The 17848-nt window shown below is 58.9% G+C and overlaps 2 protein-coding genes across 2 annotated transcripts in view; one reads left to right on the top strand and one right to left on the bottom strand.

The window, feature by feature from the left end:
- Window positions 1–532: 532 nt before the first annotated feature.
- On the top strand, window positions 533–10573 carry LOC113962788 (serine/threonine-protein phosphatase 6 regulatory ankyrin repeat subunit C-like). Its single transcript, XM_027673557.1, has 22 exons — window positions 533–687; window positions 839–1051; window positions 1172–1250; window positions 1912–2026; window positions 2582–2664; window positions 2751–2868; window positions 3337–3405; window positions 3870–4010; window positions 4168–4245; window positions 4788–4899; window positions 5355–5426; window positions 5856–6057; window positions 6242–6329; window positions 6456–6573; window positions 6804–7023; window positions 7616–7703; window positions 8051–8134; window positions 8277–8422; window positions 8570–8652; window positions 9154–9236; window positions 9464–9555; window positions 10259–10573. The coding sequence occupies exons 1-22, from the start codon at window positions 592–594 to the stop codon at window positions 10501–10503; spliced, it is 2625 nt and encodes an 874-aa protein (XP_027529358.1). The 5' UTR covers window positions 533–591; the 3' UTR covers window positions 10504–10573.
- A 6574-nt stretch (window positions 10574–17147) lies between these two features.
- Window positions 17148–17848, bottom strand: part of LOC113962786 (zinc transporter ZIP5-like) — a 4277-nt gene continuing 3576 nt past the window's right edge. The window contains exon 12 of the mRNA XM_027673555.1: window positions 17148–17411. Coding sequence (XP_027529356.1) covers window positions 17259–17411 — 153 coding nt within the window. The 3' untranslated portion in view covers window positions 17148–17258. The remainder of the gene's footprint in view (window positions 17412–17848) is intronic.

Raw genomic sequence — 17848 nt, 5'->3', positions numbered from 1 at the left:
AAGCAGCACGCTCGAGGGAAGAAAAGCAAAGAATTAATTCCCTGCTACCCATGGTTCAGTCACCTCCAGGAGAGCAGGGCCCCGTTGCACGTAACAGTGACTTGGGAAGGCAAACAGCAGCACTCCAAATGTCCCCCCCCACTTCCTCCTTCTCTCCCTGCTTTCTGTACTGAGCGTGATGTCATATGGTCTGGAATATCCCTTGGCACAGCTGGGGTCACCTGTCCTGGCTGTGTCTCCTCTCCCCCAGCCCCTCCCCAGCGTGGCCACACGAGGGGCAGGAAAGGCCTTGGCTCTGTGTAATAACAAAATCACCTCTATGTTATCAACCCTGTGTGTTCAGCACAAATCCAAAAGCACAGGCACTGGGAAGAAAATCCCCTCTGCCCCAGCCCAAACCAGCACAGTGGGTTTTCCCCACGGGCATCGCTCCAGTTTCCTCTCCCACGTCGCTCCCTGTGGATTCACCTTTGGGGATGGTGGGGCTCCCCAGAGAACCCGTGTTTTCCGGGGTCCCTGGCTCTCACCACTGTCTCCTGGACAGGGCATTTGGAAGTTCTGAAGCTGCTGGTGGCCCGGGGAGCTGACGTGATGTGCAAGGACAAGAAGGGCTACACCCTCCTGCACACGGCGGCGGCCAGCGGCCAGATCGAGGTCGTGCGTCACCTCCTGAGGTTGGGGGTCGAGGTAAGACCCCCACAGCTGCTCAGGGTGGAGCTCGGGTGCAGGCCAGGAGCAGGAGAGGCTGCTGGGTGGTGGCAGGAGCTCGAGGTGGTTCTCAGCTGCCTTTTTTCCCTTCCTGAACCCCCAAATCCTCTGGCCTCGGTCGCTCCCGCAGATCGACGAACCAAATTCCTTCGGGAACACTGCACTTCACATCGCCTGTTACATGGGCCAGGACGCCGTGGCCAACGAGCTGGTCAACGTCGGTGCCAACGTCAATCAGCCCAACGAGAAGGGCTTCACCCCCCTGCACTTCGCTGCCGTCTCCACCAACGGGGCCCTGTGCCTGGAGATCCTCGTCAACAACGGCGCCGACGTCAACTTTCAGGTCTGGAATCTTTGGGAGCTGGAGCAGGAGCTCACTGCCCGAGGCAGGAGCTCAGGGAGGCTGCTGGGGTGGCACTGGTGGGGTGGTGGCACTGGTGTGATGCTGGTTCTGCTCTGGCAGAGCAAGGAAGGGAAGAGCCCATTGCACATGGCTGCGATCCACGGACGGTTCACGCGGTCGCAGATCCTCATCCAGAACGGTGAGTTGGTTGCTCCTCTCCAGCCCCTGGGTTATCCCAGACTTTTCTTGTGCCTCCAGGACCTCCTGGCGAGTCTGCTCGGGGGGTTTAAGACCTCTGCAGTCATCACTCGAACTCCTTCTGTGCCCTGGGATAATATCTACTTCCCAACATTCAATCTAAACCTCCCCTGGCACAGCTTGAGGCCATTCCCTCGTCCTCTCTCTTGTTACCTGGCTCCCCCCTCCTGTCAGGGAGTTGTAGAGAGTGAGAAGGTCCCCCCTGAGCCTCCTTTTCTCCAGAGGCTGGTGCTGGTGGCCCTGTGCTTCTTGGGGGTAGCAGGGGCAGCAAAGTGCAGACCAGGGGAGTGAAATTCCAGCCAGGTCAGAGCTGCTCCAGCCAAACAACATTCCCCCTGGCACAGCCTGAAAGACAATATTCCTGTGAGAGGGCTCAGGCTTGGCAGACACCCCAGGGCTCAGCAGAGCCCTCTGGGGTGGGAACCATCCCCTCAGGGGGAAGGGGGGATCTGATGCCCAGGGCTTGCAGGATGTGGGTTTGCAGTTCTCCTGCAGGGTGCTGGGTGGACTGGAGGTGTCAGCCGTGTCCCTGGGATGGGAATGCAGGGTGGGAACAGCCCGAGGCTGGAACGCTGGCAGAGCCCTTGGCTTTTCCCTTGCAGGCAGTGAGATTGACTGTGCTGACAAATACGGCAATACCCCCCTCCACGTTGCTGCTAGATACGGCCACGAGCTGCTAATTAGTACTTTGATGACGAATGGTGCTGACACTGCAAGGTAAGGCAGGTCCCTTCCTTCCTCCCCCTGCTCCAGGCTGGAGGATGCAGCTGTAGAATCACAGAATCATGGAATCATTAGGGTTGGAAAAGACCTCTAAGGTCATCGAGTCCAGCTGCCAACCCAGGACCACGTTCACCACTAAACCATGTCCCCAGGTGCCACATCCACATCCCTTTTGGATGCTTCTGGGGATGGTGACTCCCCCACTTCCCTGGGCAGCCTGTGGCAGTGCCTTCACCTTTTCAGGGAAGAAGTTTTCCCTGTTATCCAACCTAAACCACCCCTGGCACAACTTGAGGCCATTTCCTCTTGTCCTGTCCCTTGTTCCCTGGGAGCAGAGCCCGACCCCTCCCCGGCTCCCCCCTCCTGTCAGGGAGTTGTGGAGAGCAAGAAGATCCTCCCTGAGCCTCCTTTTCTCCAGGCTGAGCCCCCCCAGCTCCCTCAGTTTTCCAGCCCCTTCTCCTTGTTCTCCAGCCTGTTCCCAGCACCATTCCCTTCTCTGGACACACAGAATCCCTGCCCCACCCTGACTCCCCTCTCCTGTCCCTGCAGGCGTGGGATCCACGACATGTTCCCTCTGCACTTAGCTGTTCTCTTCGGATTTTCAGACTGTTGTCGTAAGCTACTTTCCTCAGGTGAGGGGCCCGAGACCCTCCCGTGCCGGGGCACTGGGGTGACCCCCCGAGCCCCCCGCTGACCCCCTGCCCCTCCTGCCCCCCAGGTCAGTTGTACAGCATCGTGTCCTCGCTGAGCAACGAGCACGTGCTGTCTGCAGGCTTCGACATCAACACGCCTGACAACCTCGGGAGGACTTGTCTCCACGCTGCTGCTTCCGGAGGGTGAGCGCTGCTGGGGGCTGGGCCACGGGGGGCAGCTGGACCCCTGGGTGCTGCTCCCAGCTCTGAGGGAGGGCAGAGACCCGTCCAGAGCAGGAGTGGAAATGGAAACCTCTCGCAGAGCTGTCCTTGGGCATCGCGGCGCTGTCACCCTGCCCCGGTGGTGACACAGAGACAGGAATCCTGGAGCTTTTTGGGGCATAGATGCAGTGTGTCAGCTGCACTGGTGTCTCTCTGTAATTACCTGCTTGGCTGGGAGCTCCATACCGGGCAGGGAGCTCAGAGGGTTATTTGCTGGAGCAGGGAAGAGCTCTGTGTGTGCAGCATTTCAGTCCCCTGTGCTGCCCAGAGGTGACAAACCCGACTGAGCTGTGGCACGTCCAGGCTGCCTTGTCTGCACTGGGAGGAGTTTGCATTCCTGCTGTTTTCCTTTCTGATCTGTGCCTAAATCCTCTCCCCCCCTCCTGGCAGGAATGTTGAATGTCTTAATTTGCTGTTGAGCAGCGGTGCTGACTTGAGGAGGAGAGATAAATTCGGGAGGTGAGTGTCCTGTGGGTCCTGAAACAGCTGGAGCACAGCGAGCCTGGGTTTGGGATGGGACATTCACAGAATCCCAGAATCCCTGAGGTTGGGAAAGCCCTCCAAGACCATCGAGTCCAACCTGTGCCTGACTCCCACCTTGTCCCCCATCCCGGAGCCCTGAGTGCCACGTCCAGATGCTCCTTGAGCACCTCCAGGGGTGGGGACTCTACCCCCTCCCTGGGCAGCCCCTTCCAATGTTTAACATGGAGAGATTCCTTCTGGTGTCCTCAGCCCTTTGCTGTGTCTGGATCACCCCTCTAACCCCAGGGGTGGTTCCTCAGAAGGAGCTGCAGCTCCAAACCCTTGAGCCAGGACAAAGCTCAGCCCTGGGGCGGGTTGGGGGGTGACTCCAGGGTCCTGCCTCGCTGCTGGGTGAGTCTCCCCTCCTGTGCTGACCCCCCTCGTCCCTTCCCCTCTCCCAGGACCCCACTGCACTACGCGGCTGCCAACGGCAGCTACCAGTGTACGGTGACACTGGTGACAGCGGGAGGCAGCATCAACGAGGCCGACTGCAAAGGCTGCACCCCCCTCCACTACGCTGCTGCCTCGGACACCTACAGGAGGTGACTGCTGGGGGTGGCACTGGGGGTGGCACTGGGGGCACTGGGGCCGGCTGGTGACACTCTGCTGTCCCCTGGCCGCCTCTTGCCGCTGGCGCTCAAAAAAGGGGAGCACGGGGGGGGAACCAACACACTGATGGGGGGGTCTGTGGCCTTGCAGAGCAGAGACTCATTCAGGAAACAGCCATGACACTGATGAGGAGCCACTGAAGGAGTCCAGGCTGAAGGAGGCGTTCTTGTGAGTCCAGCGTTGTGTAACTTTCTAAAGTATTTCTAAACTTTTAACAGCCACACCTTCTTGCAGCAAGTGGTTCTGCAGCTGGTGATGTATTGCATGAGGAAGCACTGCCTCTTTCTCCCCTGGAATTTGCTCCCCTAGTTCTTGTATTTGAAGAGGAGGCATAAGAGCTGTGTTGGGTCAGAGCAAAGCTCAGTCTAGGCCCATGTTCTGTTTTCCACACCAGCCAGAGGTAGATGCTCAGGAGAGAGTATAAGAAGATGAACACATGGAATATATTACCTGACTGTCCTCCATCTCTTACCATGTCTTATTTTTCCCTGGGACACGGTGATTTGGTGTTTGCCCATTCCCATTTTGCTGGGAATCCCTCTCTCTGGAGCAGCAATGCCTTGGAGAGAGGAAACATGGTCCTTGCTTCCCGTGGGCTTTGCATTTGCTCCGTGTCCGGGTGGGATTCGTGCAGCACCTGCTCGGGGTGTTCCCCACAGAGCTCTGCCTCTCCAGCCACTCCTCACCCTCCATCCCCCCTCTCCCTGCAGTTGTTTGGAGTTCCTGCTGGATAACGGTGCCGACCCCTCCCTGCGGGACAAGCAGGGCTACACCGCCGTCCACTACGCGGCCGCCTACGGCAACAGGCAGAACCTCGAGCTGGTGAGGGGCTGGGGGAGACCCTCTGTGCTCCCAGAACGTGTCAGAGAACCTGTCACACCCCTGGTGCCCGGGGGTGGCCCGAGGAATGCGTGTTGTGGGCACCGCGGGGTTTGTCCCAGGGGTGGGGTTGGTCCTGGGGACTTGGGGAGCTGCTGGAAGGCCTGGGCTGGAGGGAGATGCCCGAGAGGAAGGAGCTGTGTTACCTGGCAGAGGCAGGTGTGTGGATTTCTTGGAGCCGTGTGGGCAGAGGAAATCAGGAAATCTGGGACTAGCAGGTTGCTGCTGCCTGTGCAGCACTCAGAGCCACGTTAGGGAATGGCCCATCCTGAAATTCCAGCAGATGAGCAGGATTTCTGACCCCTCTGCAGCTGCTGGTGGACAGGGTGCATGTCAAAGCCTCCAGGAGCCCAGGGCAGTTATGGATCAGTCATGAGTTTGTGTTGTTGCTCTTGCAGCTCCTGGAAATGTCTTTTAACTGCCTGGAGGATGTGGAAAGCACCATTCCAGTCAGCCCTTTGCACTTAGCTGTAAGTACGGCCAGGGGGCTCCTGCTGTGTCCTGGAGAGGTGCCCAGGGTGGCCTGGGCTCCTGCTGTGTCCTGGAGAGGTGCCCAGGGTGGCCGGAGGAGGGAAGGTGTCGGTGGTGGGGGAGCAGCTTCTCCACAGGTCAAAGGCCTTTAGTTTGTCTGTTAAACTCTGACCTTTCCAGGACTTTCTGGGTGCTGCTGTTTGGAGCATGGACAGGGGTGGGAGTGGGCAGGGGTTTTGAGTAGAACCCAAATGCAAAGGAGGCCCAGTGGCTGGGAAGGAGCAGCTCTGCCCCGAGAGGCTCAGGGGCAGGAATTATCCCTGGGGGACACTTCTGGGTGCCTGGGGGAGACAGCTCTGGGTGCCCGGGGGGCACTGCCGGGCACAGCCTCTGCAGACACTGCTCCAGCATGGTCTGCCTTGTCCCAGGCCTATAATGGTCACTGTGAAGCCCTAAAGACACTTGCTGAGACCCTGGTGAACCTGGACGTGCGGGACCACAAGGGCCGGACCGCGCTGTACCTGGCCACGGAGCGGGGATCCACCGACTGTGTGGAGGTGCTCACCAGCCACGGAGCCTCCGCCCTGGTCAAGGAGAGGAAGAGGAAGTGGACCCCTCTCCACGCTGCAGGTGAGGGAGGGCAGAGGGGGCAGGGAGTGTGACCAGGGCCTGTCAGTGCCGTCGCGGCTGAGGACGCCCCGTCACCCAGACCCGGCTGCTGTTTGGGGTGAGGGAAGGGGCACCAGCCCCTTCCTTTGGTTTTGGGGGCCCACCCATGCGTGTGGGTGACTCCTTCCCTCGTCCCTGCCTCCAGCTGCCAACGGGAACACGGATTCCCTGCACCTCCTGATCGACAGCGGGGAGCGGGCGGACATCACCGACGTCATGGACATCCACGGCCAGTGAGTCTGTCTGGGGGTTTCTTGGGGGTCTGTGTGGCACAGGTGGGAGAGGCAAGGGAGAGAGGGAACACTCAGGCCTGGCTGATTTCCAAGCCCACCCTCCTCCCTGCTGCCTTTCCCCCCCAGGACCCCGCTGATGCTGGCGATCATGAACGGCCACGTCGACTGTGTCCATCTCCTGCTGGAGAAGGGATCCACGGCTGACGCAGCGGACAAGAGGGGAAGGACTGCCCTGCACCGAGGGGTGAGCGTGTCCCTGGGGGCCCTGCAGCTGCTGCTTGGCCTCCTGTGTGGAGGCTGCTCAGGGACCAGGCCGGTGGTTTCTTTCTTTGCAAGAGTCCCCAGGGAAAGTGCCCGCGTTCCTTCCGGACACACAACATTTGGGAAGGGAACTGTGGAAGAAAGGTGTTAATGTGTTGTTCAATGATTCCGGGGGTGGGATCTGACCCCTCTGATCCTCTCTCCTGGCCCCAGGCTGTGACAGGCTGTGAGGATTGCCTGGCTGCTCTGCTGGACCACGATGCCTTCGTCCTGTGTCGGGATTTCAAGGGCCGGACCCCGATCCACTTTGCCTCGGCGTGTGGGCACCTGGAGATCCTGCGGACCCTGCTGCAGGCAGCCCTCTCCACTGACCCCCTGGACTCTGTGGTGGACTACAGCGGCTACTCACCGATGCACTGGGCTTCTTACAGTGGTGAGGAGGGGCTGGGGGGGACCAGGGGGAGCCTCCCCCTGCTTTGGGAGGGCTCAGCGCTGACTTCCCGCTGGGGAGGGTGGCACAAAGCTGGGAGGGAGTTTTTCTCTCCCTGCCAAGCCCCTTAAAAAAAGGATCAGAATGGGAAAGGAGCTGTTCCAGAAGAGCTGAGGCTGGTTCCTCCAGGATGCTGGGTTTATAGGGTGACTGCAGGGAGGTGGGACTGACAGGGCAGCAGGAAGGGACGTCCCTGTTCCCGAGGGCAGCCGGGGATGTGGCTGTGACTCCTTCGGGAGATGTGTGGAATTAGAAACCTCCTGAAGTGCAGCAGCTCTGCTGCCAGTGAGGAGAGGGGCCTGTTACCTCTGTGCTGGGGACTGGGAGTGTTTGGGCTCCTTGTCTGAGCCTGTGGCTCCTTGGGCAGCTCTCTGGCACTGCTGAGGCCCCTCCAGGGCTGGGCCCAGTTTAGCAGGAGAGACATTGAGGGGCTGGAGCACGTCCAGAGCTGGGGAAAGGGCTGGAGGACAAGGAGGAGGGTCCAGGAAGGACCCACAGGCCGAGTGCTGACACATTTCTGTCCCTCTCTCCTCAGGGCATGAAGATTGTCTTGAATTGTTACTTGAACACAACCCGTTTGCGTACCTAGAAGGAAACCCCTTTACTCCATTGCACTGTGCAGTGTAAGTGACCCCTGGGACCTGCCCCAGGTCCTTCCCAGCCCCAGGATGTGGGATTAGGGATTGCTGGTGCAAGTGGAGGAGCTCCAAACCCTGCCCCCCTTGCCAGGGGCCTGGGAGGGGATGGGAAGGGGGAGAATGGGGTGGGCCTGGGGTGTCCTTGGGACCTGGAGCAGCAGAGGGATGGGCAGGGCTGTTGTCTGACGTGTTTCTGTGTTTCCTTGGGTAATACCAAGAAAGGTGAAGGGGTGTTTTACCCCAAACAGCTCCAGAGCAGCTGCTGTTTGTGTCAGAGCCCCAGGAATGTGCTGCTCAGTCCTGTTCTAACTTCCCTTCTCATCCCCCCTCAGAATTAACAACCAGGATGGCACTGCTGAAATGCTGGTGGAAGCATTAGGTGCCAAGATTGTTAATAGCAGAGATGCCAAAGGAAGGTGAGCTCACACTCATCCCCTTCTGTGCCTCCCACGGTGACTCCCCCACGATCCCCCCTGGCTCCGAGGGGCTCTGCTGCCCCCAGACCCCCCCAGGTGGGTGCTGTGCCCTCCCCTTGACCTGCTCTTTGTGTCTTGCCAGGACCCCCCTTCACGCTGCTGCCTTTGCAGACAACATCCATGGTTTACAGCTGCTGCTGCGGCACCAGGCCGAGGTGGACCCGGCGGACAAGCTGGGCAGGACCCCCCTCATGGTGGCTTCTGAGAACGGGCACACGGCAGCAGTGGGTGCGTGCTGGGCTCCCCAGGGGGGGGTCTGAGGCTCCCTGTGCCCCCTCCACGAGTGGATCCCATGGGAGCAGGGCTGTCCCTCTCCTCACAGCCACTGCTGGGCTCTCTGTGCCTCCTCTCACCAGCACCTCTCCTTCGTTTCAGAGTTCCTGCTGTACCAAGCAAAAGCAAATATAACTGTGCTGGATGTCAACAAGAACACAGCTCTTCACCTGGCCTGCAGCAAGGTGGGGAGGTGGCTGGGGGTGCTGTCACTGTCACCTTGTCACCTTGGTGAGAGGGGTTGTCCCCCTGCTCGTGCCCCAGGGAGCAGAGCTGAGGGCCCTGGGCCTGCCCTGCCACACCTGGGTGGGTTCTGAGCAGCTCAGGTAGCACAGACCCACCTGTATTTTCCTTGGGGAGCCCCTCTCTGAGTTTCCAGGATCACCCCCATCCCTGGCAGTGTTCCAGGCCAGGTTGGATGGGGCTCTGAGCAACCTGGGCTGGTGGAAGGTGTCCCTGATCTTTACAGTTGATCTTTAAGGCGCCTTTCAACCCAACCCACTCCATGATTCCACGGTGGGAGCAGGAGGCTTGTGGTCAGCAGGTCCACACCGAGGAGGAGGCAGAGGGGGCAGCAGTTTGTGCCCCCCAGCCCTGCCCAAGGGACCCGTGTTGGAGGGTTGGGTTTAGGGAACGTTTCCATATCCCGGGGAATCCTGCACTGAACCCTCCGCTCTCCTTCCCAGGGCCATGAAAAGTGTGCCTTGTTGATCCTGGGGGAAACCCAAGACCTTGGCCTTATCAATGCAAGTAACAGTGCTCTGCAGATGTGAGTATTTGCACAGCTGGTGCCCCTGGCTTTGCTGGGAGCAGGGGGATACCTTGGGAAAGGTGGGGGGGATACCTTGGGAAGGGCAGTGGGAGCTCTGGGGGCAGGGGAGCTCAGAGCAAAGTGCCTGAGGCCCTCGAGGCCGCCCCCAGGGCCCTGTGCTTTGGCACGAGGTGCCCCAGGCAGGTGTCTCTGCCAGCAGGTTCACCCCATTTCCCCCTCCCCAGGCCGCTGCACATCGCGGCGCGGAACGGGCTGGCCTCCGTGGTGCAGGCCCTGCTCAGCCGTGGGGCCACCGTGCTGGCTGTGGATGAAGAAGGTGAGTGTCCCTGGGGGGCCCCGGGGGGGTTCAGCAGCCCTGGGAGGTGGGGGATGCCCAGGAACCCCTCGGCCAGGATCAGGATTTCCACGTGTCCTCAGCGGACGCGGCCCGGGGAGGACGGGAGCACGCGCCGCTCCCTGTGAAAGCATTTCCAGGTCTCACAGGTGTTTGAAATGTGGTTTTTTCCCCCCCTGTGCACCATCTGGTGCTCCCTGACTCCTGCCAGGCCCCGGCCCATCTGGGACTCACTTCCACCTTGGCAGAAGCTGCTGGTTGTGGCCAGGAGCTTTTTCTCCCGGCAGAGCGGGAATCCCTCCGAGCCGGGGTGAATATCCCAGGGTCTGCTGGGTGCTCCCGAGCCTGTTTGTTCATCTCCTGCTGGTCCTGCCACACTTTGGAGTGGTCCCTGCAATCACAGGGATTGGCAGTGCCCAGAGGGGTCTGTTGAGATATTGGATAATTGAGATATTGGTGAAGACAAAGAGATCAAACTGTGGCTGCCCCGTCCCTGGGAGTGCCCAAGGCCAGGTCAGATGGGACTTGGAGCAACCTGGTCTAGTGCAAGGTGTTCCTTCCCATGGCAGGGGGTTTGGAACTGGGTGATGTTTGAGGTCCCATTCCACGATTCCGTGTCCTGGCCCCCATCAAACCCCAACTGCAGCATTCCCGGGCCCCTTCCTCACCCCCAGCCTCATTCCAGGTCATACCCCAGCCTTGGCGTGCGCTCCCAACAAGGACGTTGCCGACTGCCTGGCACTTATCCTCTCCACCATGAAGCCTTTCCCACCTAAGGACGCCATCAGCTCTTTCAGCTTCAACCTCCTCAAGAACTGCGGCATCGCGGCCAAGACGGCGGCGTGCGGGGCCCTCCCCAACGGCAGCTCCTGCCCCTACACCAAGGACCGGCACAACGCCATCGGCCTGGACGGCTGTTACTCGGAGTAGCTTAAACTATGGGTGACCTAATATCTTATTATATTTATTTAGAAATTCTATAAATATAGGGCACTTTAAAGGAGAACAAGACTGGGCAGGCCGAGCGCGGCCCCAAGAGTTCGGCGCCTTCCCGCCCCCCTCTCGCCGGGTGCCGGGTGCGGTGCCAAAGCTGTTCCTGGCAGTGCCCTTCCCGTCCCCTGCCCCTTCCCAATCCTCCCTGTGCCCTCGGTGGCCGGGCAGGAGGCGGAAGAGGCAGGATTTGGGCTGGGACAGGGCAGGTGCCACCACCCACCGCAGTTTCCCCCCGGCCTGCGGGGTGGGGTGAAACCATTCCCGGTGTTTCCCGGTGTTTCCCGGTGTTTCCCGGTGTTTCCCGGTGTTTCCTGGTGCCCTGTGCCAGCCTCCCGCCCTGCTGGGATGCCCCCGGGGCTGCCACCCGGCTGGGATGGGGAAGCCTGAACTCTTGGTGGGCCGGGGGGGTGGGAATTTGGGAGTGGCTGGCCGGGGTGGGGGTCAGCTCCCGGCCAAAGTGCCGCTGTCACTGCTCCTCTGGGAATCGCTCTCTCCTCCTCTCATCCCTCGAGTCCAAACACTTGAACCAAGATCTACTGTACCTGGGACACTAAAATATCCTTTTGGCAGCTCATTTCTAGGGAAAAACGGGTGCTGCTGCCCGAGCCCGGCCGCGGATGCGCCACTGGAGCCTCCTCCCCACACCAGGCACTTTAGGGATTCTGTTGGTTGTTGGGTTTGATTTTTTCCCCTTGGCAAATTGTCAGATCCTAAAATGATTCTGCTCTGAGTTTCCCTTCCCTGGTTTGTGTGGCTGTTTCCATGCGAGAGTCAGTGTTGGCTGGTTGTTTTTTTAAAAAAGAGATGAGAATTATTTATAGAGAAACGAACATTTACCTTTAAAAAACAACAAAAACCATAAAAAAAAAAAATCAATGTTTTAGCCTTTACTAAGGAAACAAATGCACTTCTGAGTCCTTATTCACAACCCCGAGTAAGTCTGTGTTGCTTTTTGGGATGCAGCATCCTGGCAGGTTTCGTGGCACGTGTGGATGTGGGTGGGATCGTTGTTTTTTGGTTTGGGTTTTCCTTTTTTCCTTTTTTTTTTTTAATTTTAGAAATCCTGTTTATGCTGCAGGTCTGAAGCATTCGAGAAATGTTGCACTGTTGGGTTTTTTTCCGTTGATTTTTTTGTTTTTTCCTTCTGAATTACTGTAACAGCATCAAAAAACAATGTTTTCCTCCATATCACGAGTCTGTTCAAAGCCAAAGACGGGGATGCAGAGACCGGGAACGGGCTGGAATTTCAGGAACCACCGTCCCCCCCGAGCTCCCCTCCCACTGCAGCCGGGCCCACGTGGGGAGCACGAGGCTGGGGCAGCCCTGGGGGGGTCCCAGTGTGATCCCCCCCGGGATGGGAGCAGGGATAAAACCATCCCTGTCTCCCCCAGAGCCCGAGACGGGACTGAGCGAGCCCTGAGTGTCAGAGAGAAAAGGGCATTTCTGTAACCAAAATTACTTCTTTTTTTGTCTTTTTTTTTTAAATAATTTCTAAATGAAGGTGGCTCCTGTCAGGGAGGAGTGTCAGGTGGAGGTTGTGGAGTGACCATTCCCGGGAGAGCTCCCGGGGTTCACTCCCGGCCCCCCTGGGCAGGATCCCCTCGCACTGTTTCTTTCTTTTTACCAAAGCCAAACTCTTAGAACCAAATATGAAGTTTCAGTCTTGGCCTTTGGGTGATAAGCACATTTTCTTGGCGTTTCCCGGAGGAGTTTGTCCCAGAGGGGGGAGCGGGACCAGGACCCTCCTGGTGCTCCTGCTCCCCATCCTGCACTTCCCCCAGCAAAGCACTCGACAGATCTGCCCTTGGTGAGATCTCAGAGCCAGGGCCAGGCACTTCTGAGGGGCAGAGCTCTGCCTGCTCCAGGGGGATCTTCCCTTTGGATCCCCCCCTTTTAGGACAGTATCCCCAGCGTGTCCCCCTCCTCACTCCCCTCGAGCTTGAAAGGAAGCGTTGACCTTTCTGCACCGGATACCTCAGTTTGGAACCAGAACGAACTCAACGAAACTTGAATCAAAAGATCCTTTTGGGAGATCCTTTTCAGTATTCTACGGAGGAGAACTGGAAACAGAGACTTGTTTACATTGCTGGCGAATCCGCACTCGCCTCTTGCAGCTCTTTCCCTTTCTGGGAGGAATTTAAGCATCACTTTATCTCCTGGCTGCTTCCCTCCCCCTTCCCGCGGGACAGGAAAGTGGGGCCAAAGTCCTGAGCCGTTGCCTTCAAGGGCTAAAGTGCTTTTCCAGGCCCATGGAGGGGCCGAGGAGCTCCCGGCCCCCGGCGCGGGCGGCGATTCCCGGGGTCAGGGATGGGCTGGAGCGGGGCTGTGATGCTCCCTCTCCGTGGAATCCCCCCCTGCCCCTCGTGCCGTGGCCCTGGGTGTGGCCTCCTGGCTGTCGGGAGACGGGATCCGGCACCATTTCACTCGAACGTGGCTTTTCCCACCGTTCCGTAGAGCACACGGAAAATGCTGCTTTTCCTTCACCCCCCCAGCCCCCCTCTCCCCGTTTTTTGGAGTATTATTGTGGTTTTCGGTTCCTTTGCTTAGAGGAGGAAGCTGATCCTTCCTTTGGCCTCGTTGCCGACGTGTCCCCTGCGCTCAGCGACGCCGAGACAATCAATGTGATCTCCGTAAGGGCTTCTCCATCCTCTGCCACGCCACGCTTTGTGTCCTCCCCTCTTAGCCAGGAGCTTCTTCTCCCCCTCCCCTGTGTCTTCTTAAAAATAGTAATAATAATAATTAATAATAATAATAATAATGAGAATGGAGGGAAATGAGGTTCCAGCGGCGCATCCGTGGTCTGGGAGCAGAGGGGAGGGGACGGGGTGGGAAGGGGACGTGTGGCCTTGGGGGGTCCCAGTCTTGTTCTCCTTTAACGCTGTATCGTATCGTTGACAGCACAGCTTGACAATTTAAGTAATAATCAAAGTGTTTGGTAATAATGCATTATTTTGCTAAACGAGATTTGTGATGGTTTCCCTGGTGCATTGTAAAGAGGGATGGAGGGAAACTTCCGCTGCCCTGCCCCGCTCCCCCCTCCCCAGCCCCCCGGGGGCTCCCAGACCTCCTTCCCTCGGACCTTTATGCCAAAGTTGGACCATTCCCGCTCAGTTCTGCCCCTCCAAGCAGCGAATCTTTCGGCTTTTCCCACCTCAATCTGATCAATCTCTTGGTTTGGAACACGCAGGCACCGGATCTCCGTCCCCTTCCCTGTCCCGACCCCTGGAAAAAAAGGAAGTTTCTCTCCGCCCCCTTGGTCCAAAGCACTTGCTTCAAGTAATAAGCACTTTTGTTAAAGCATGAGTCTGGATTCCCTTTAGCATCCCACGGGATAGAGAGCAGCGCGAGGGATACGAGAGTGTCTTTGGCTTTATTTTTTCAGTTGGAATTTAAAAAAAAAAAAAAAAAAAGTTCGTTTCTAGGGAATGAATGGACAAAGGGAAGTTGTGTTTTGAGAGAGAGAGAAAAAAAAACTAAAAAAAAACCTAAAAAAACAAACAAACAAACAAAAAAAAAAGAAAACCCAACAGCACAAGTACATTTCAAGTCCCCGGGTGTTTTTGCACTGCCATTGCCCGAGCGAGGGGCTCCGGCCCCCTGAGCCATAGACCCTCTGACAAACACTGAATGTACCGGGCTCGGCCCTTCCCCACGGAGCCACAGGCCCTGAGCAGGAGGAGAGGCTGGGGGTGTCTTTGTGGTCGCTGTTCCCCAGCTGCAGGCACTTGGAAACTTAGTTCTTGGGGGAAGTGTGTCCCCTGTCCCGCTCCTGTCCCCTCTCCCACCCCTCTCCCACTTCTGTTCCTTCTCCCACCCCTCTCCCATCCCTCTCCTGTCCCTTCTTCATTCCTCTCCTGCCCTTTTCCCACCCTTCTCCCATCCCTTTCCCCTCCCTCTCCAATCCCTCTCCCTTCCTCCCATTCCCTCTCCCACCCCTCTCCCATCCCCTCTCTCCTCCCTTCCCCATCCCTCTCCCGGATGGAGCGAGGATCCCCCTCCCCAAACTCATCAGCCCCCGGCCCCCTCGGCCCCATCCCGGGGCTGGAATCCGGCAAATAAAGAAGTAGCACTAAAAGCCAAGCAAAAAAAAAAAAAAATAATAATCTCCAAAATGGTGGAATAAGTTTTGGTTTTGTTTCTGTTTGGGTGTTGGGAGCACCCGGAGCGTGGGGGGGTCTGTGCAGATCCCAGCCCCCGGCATGGGGGGGAGGAACAAGGAAAACCCAAACCAACAAACGCAGCGGAGTCCCAGGAAAGAACCTTTTTCCTTGATTTTATCCTGACGTTCCGTGGGGCCTGAGGAGCCCCCCCGGCTCCCTGGCAGCATCCCCCCACAGGGACCCCCCCGGGGGGGTGGGATCCGTGCAGGCCACGCTCACCTTTGCCTTCAGTGAGAAACCAAAGGAAAAACCGGCCCCTTCCAGAGGATCCCGGGGTGGATTCCTTGGTTCGGGCTTTTGTTTCTTTTTCTTTGCTTTTTTTTTCCCCCCCCCCTCCTTTTCTTTCTTTTCTTTTGTTTTTTCTCCAAGGACACAAGGAGCTCTTCAATCCTCTTCTCCTGGCAGGAATTTTCTGGGCTCGGCAGTGAAAGGAGATTAAACCCCCCCCCCAAAAAAAAAAAAGGCCCGAATCCAACCCAGGCACCCCCGGGAGCTCCGGGGAATGAACCCCCGAGGCAGGAGCTCCCCGAGGGGAGCAGCAGCTCCGGAGCTGCCCCGAAATCCTTGGAATTGTGGCTGGAGGGGACGGAGCCGGAGCCCCCGCGGGGCGGTCGGGGATGGGGGACGCGTCTCTTAAGGCATCTGTAGCAACTCTGTGTCTTTAATATCCTCCGTGTCAATGCTGCACCTCTGTATTTTATGCACATAAATGTTCCTTTGGTGGCGACAGGACGAAACCTCATCCCCTGTCAGGTACAGCCCAACTCCTCCGTGTCCCGGCCCCCGCGGCCCCGGGGCCTCGTCCCCCTCCCCGTGCTGGGGGGGAGAAAGAGGGGGAAGAGAAAAAAAAAAAAAAAAAACAAAAAAAAAAGAGGAAAATAGCCTTACTCGACCCAGTCGTATCGATATTGTTCGTCAACTTGAAAATAATAAAGGAAACGCATGGAAACCTCCGGCTGAGCCCCCGGGCCTGGGTGTGGTGTTTGGAGAACCGGGGTCTGAGGGGCCTCCTGCTGCTGTTCCCGAGCTTTTCAGGCTTCTCTGGAGCTGCTGATGGGCCTGGGCCTTCCTCCTGCCCCTTCTTTTTCCTTCTCTGAGCCCTTTGGGAGCCGATTCCTGATGGCTTGGGCAAAACTGCCGGTTTTTGGGGTCAGCACTTGGATTTCAGGGGTTGTTGGCGTCGGGGGGTGCCAGGGGTCCCTCCGTGCTGCTCTGCCCACTCACAGCCCTGTGCTGGTCCCCTCGCCCTGGGAATGGGCTTTCCCAAGCTCTGCCTCGGCTGAGGACATGGATGGAGCCCCTGGTTGGGTGGAGGGAGAGGCCAGAGGGGTCTGGGACCCCTGAGTGGTCCCACTCCTGCTGTGAGACAGGATCCCAGCCCCCCAGAAGGGTCCCAGCCCCCCAGAAGGGTCCCAGCCCCCCAGAAGGGTCCCAGCCCTCCCAGTCCTGCTGTGGGAGAGGGTCCCAGCCCCACTGGAATGGGTCAAGGGCTCCAGGCATTTGGATCCTGGCAGCACCAGTTTTGCACTGTGTGAGGTGTGAGCAGTTTGGGGGCTCAGAGCAGGGCACGGGTCAGTCCCAGAGGGCTCGGCCCCTTTCCTGCCCCCTCTGCCCCATCCCGCGGCTGCTCCAGGTCTGACAGCGGAAAACATCCCGGAGAACATTCCGGTAACGTCCCTGCTGGGCCGGGTTTGGTGCCTCCCTGCTCCCGGGAGGCAGAGGTGACTCCTGCCCCCGCAGTGTCCAGTGCAGGGACATGGGGGTGACATGGAGGAGCTCGGGGTGTCCCTGTCCCGCTCCTCGGGCACCCCTGGGAGACCCTGCAGAGTCTGAAGCCCACCCTGGCCCCCGTGGGGCTGGGCTGTGGGGTGATTGTCCCCCCCCCGGGTGCCCCAGGGTGCCCGGACCCCGAGCGCTCCAGTCCCTGGATTTGGCTGTTTCAGACCTTTGCAGGGAGCAGAGCTCAGCATTCCCTGGAAAGGGCCTGAGCTGGTTCCTCTCCCAGCTCCAGACCCTGTGTGAGACCTCCCCCCTGGCTCCCCTGAGCCTCCTGAGCAGTCACTTTTTTCTCAGATGTTCCGTATCTGTATTTTCAGAAATCCTGCATCACCTTCGGGGAGGAGGAAGGGGAAGGGAGGGGAGGGAAAGGAACTAAAAAGATACTTGAAAAAAGGGGAAAAAAAAAAAAGACAAAAGCATTCAGACTTGATCTATTTTCTACCATGTGAGCTGCAACCAAGTCCTGTTCTTCGTATCGTGGCTTTGAACCAATTATGTTTATTAAAATGCTGTTGCTTCTATGGGCTGTTGTCCTTCCTCTGCCTGGTCTGGGAGGACGGGAAGGGGAACGAGCTTGGATTCAGCCCCGGAGCCGGGTGTGTGAGCACGAGGGGGGGGTCAGGAGACCCCCAAGTCCCACCCCAAGGGCTGAGCCCGAGGCTCCCGAGGCAGCGGCTGCCGCTGAGGGTCTTCAGGAGGTGAAAAAATCCGGTCCCGGGGGCAGGTTGGGGGTCCTGGCCCTGGCCGAGCCCCTCAGAGCTGCAGCCAGGCGCGGACGTGCCCCTCGGCCAGGGCGATGCCCAGCATGATGCCACTGCCCAGCAGGAACCCCACGTTCTGCAGGAGGAAGCGGCTCCAGGTGCCCTCGGAGGGACCCTCGGAGGCTCCTCGGAGAGCCTCGGGGAGCTGGGGCAGAGCGGGGGCTCAGCGGGAGGATCCCACCCCTGGACACCCCCGGACACCCCCCGGACACCCTGGGACACCCCGGACACGCCGGACACCCCAGACACCCCCGGACACCCCCAGACACCCTGGACACCCTGGGACACCCTGGACACACCCCAGACACCCCGGACACCCTGGGACACCCCGGACACCCTGGACACCCCTGGACACCCCCGGACACTCACAGACACCCCCAGACACCCCTGGACATCCCTGGACACCCTGGACACCCTGGACACCCCCGGACATCCCCAGACACCTCCGGACACACCTGGACACCCTGGGACACCCCGGACACCCCCGGACACCCCCGGACACCCCTGGACACCCTGGGACACCCTGGACACCCCCGGACACCCCTGGACACCACCGGACACCCCCAGACACCCCGGACACCC

This window comes from Neopelma chrysocephalum, unplaced genomic scaffold, assembly GCF_003984885.1.
Source record: "Neopelma chrysocephalum unplaced genomic scaffold, ASM398488v2 Primary Assembly neopelma1_185162, whole genome shotgun sequence".
Taxonomy (NCBI): domain Eukaryota; kingdom Metazoa; phylum Chordata; class Aves; order Passeriformes; family Pipridae; genus Neopelma; species Neopelma chrysocephalum.
Note: the sequence above shows the minus strand (reverse complement) of the source record. Positions and strands in the feature narration are given on the sequence as shown.

Coding starts and splice junctions, on each gene's coding strand:
- LOC113962788 (XM_027673557.1), top strand. CDS start 592: ATGTGCAAGGACAAGAAGGGCTACACCCTCCTGCACACGGCGGCGGCC. Junction 2,665..2,750: donor TCGTAAGCTACTTTCCTCAG/GTGAGGGGCCCG, acceptor CCTGCCCCCCAG/GTCAGTTGTACAGCATCGTG. Junction 6,058..6,241: donor GACCCCTCTCCACGCTGCAG/GTGAGGGAGGGC, acceptor CCCTGCCTCCAG/CTGCCAACGGGAACACGGAT.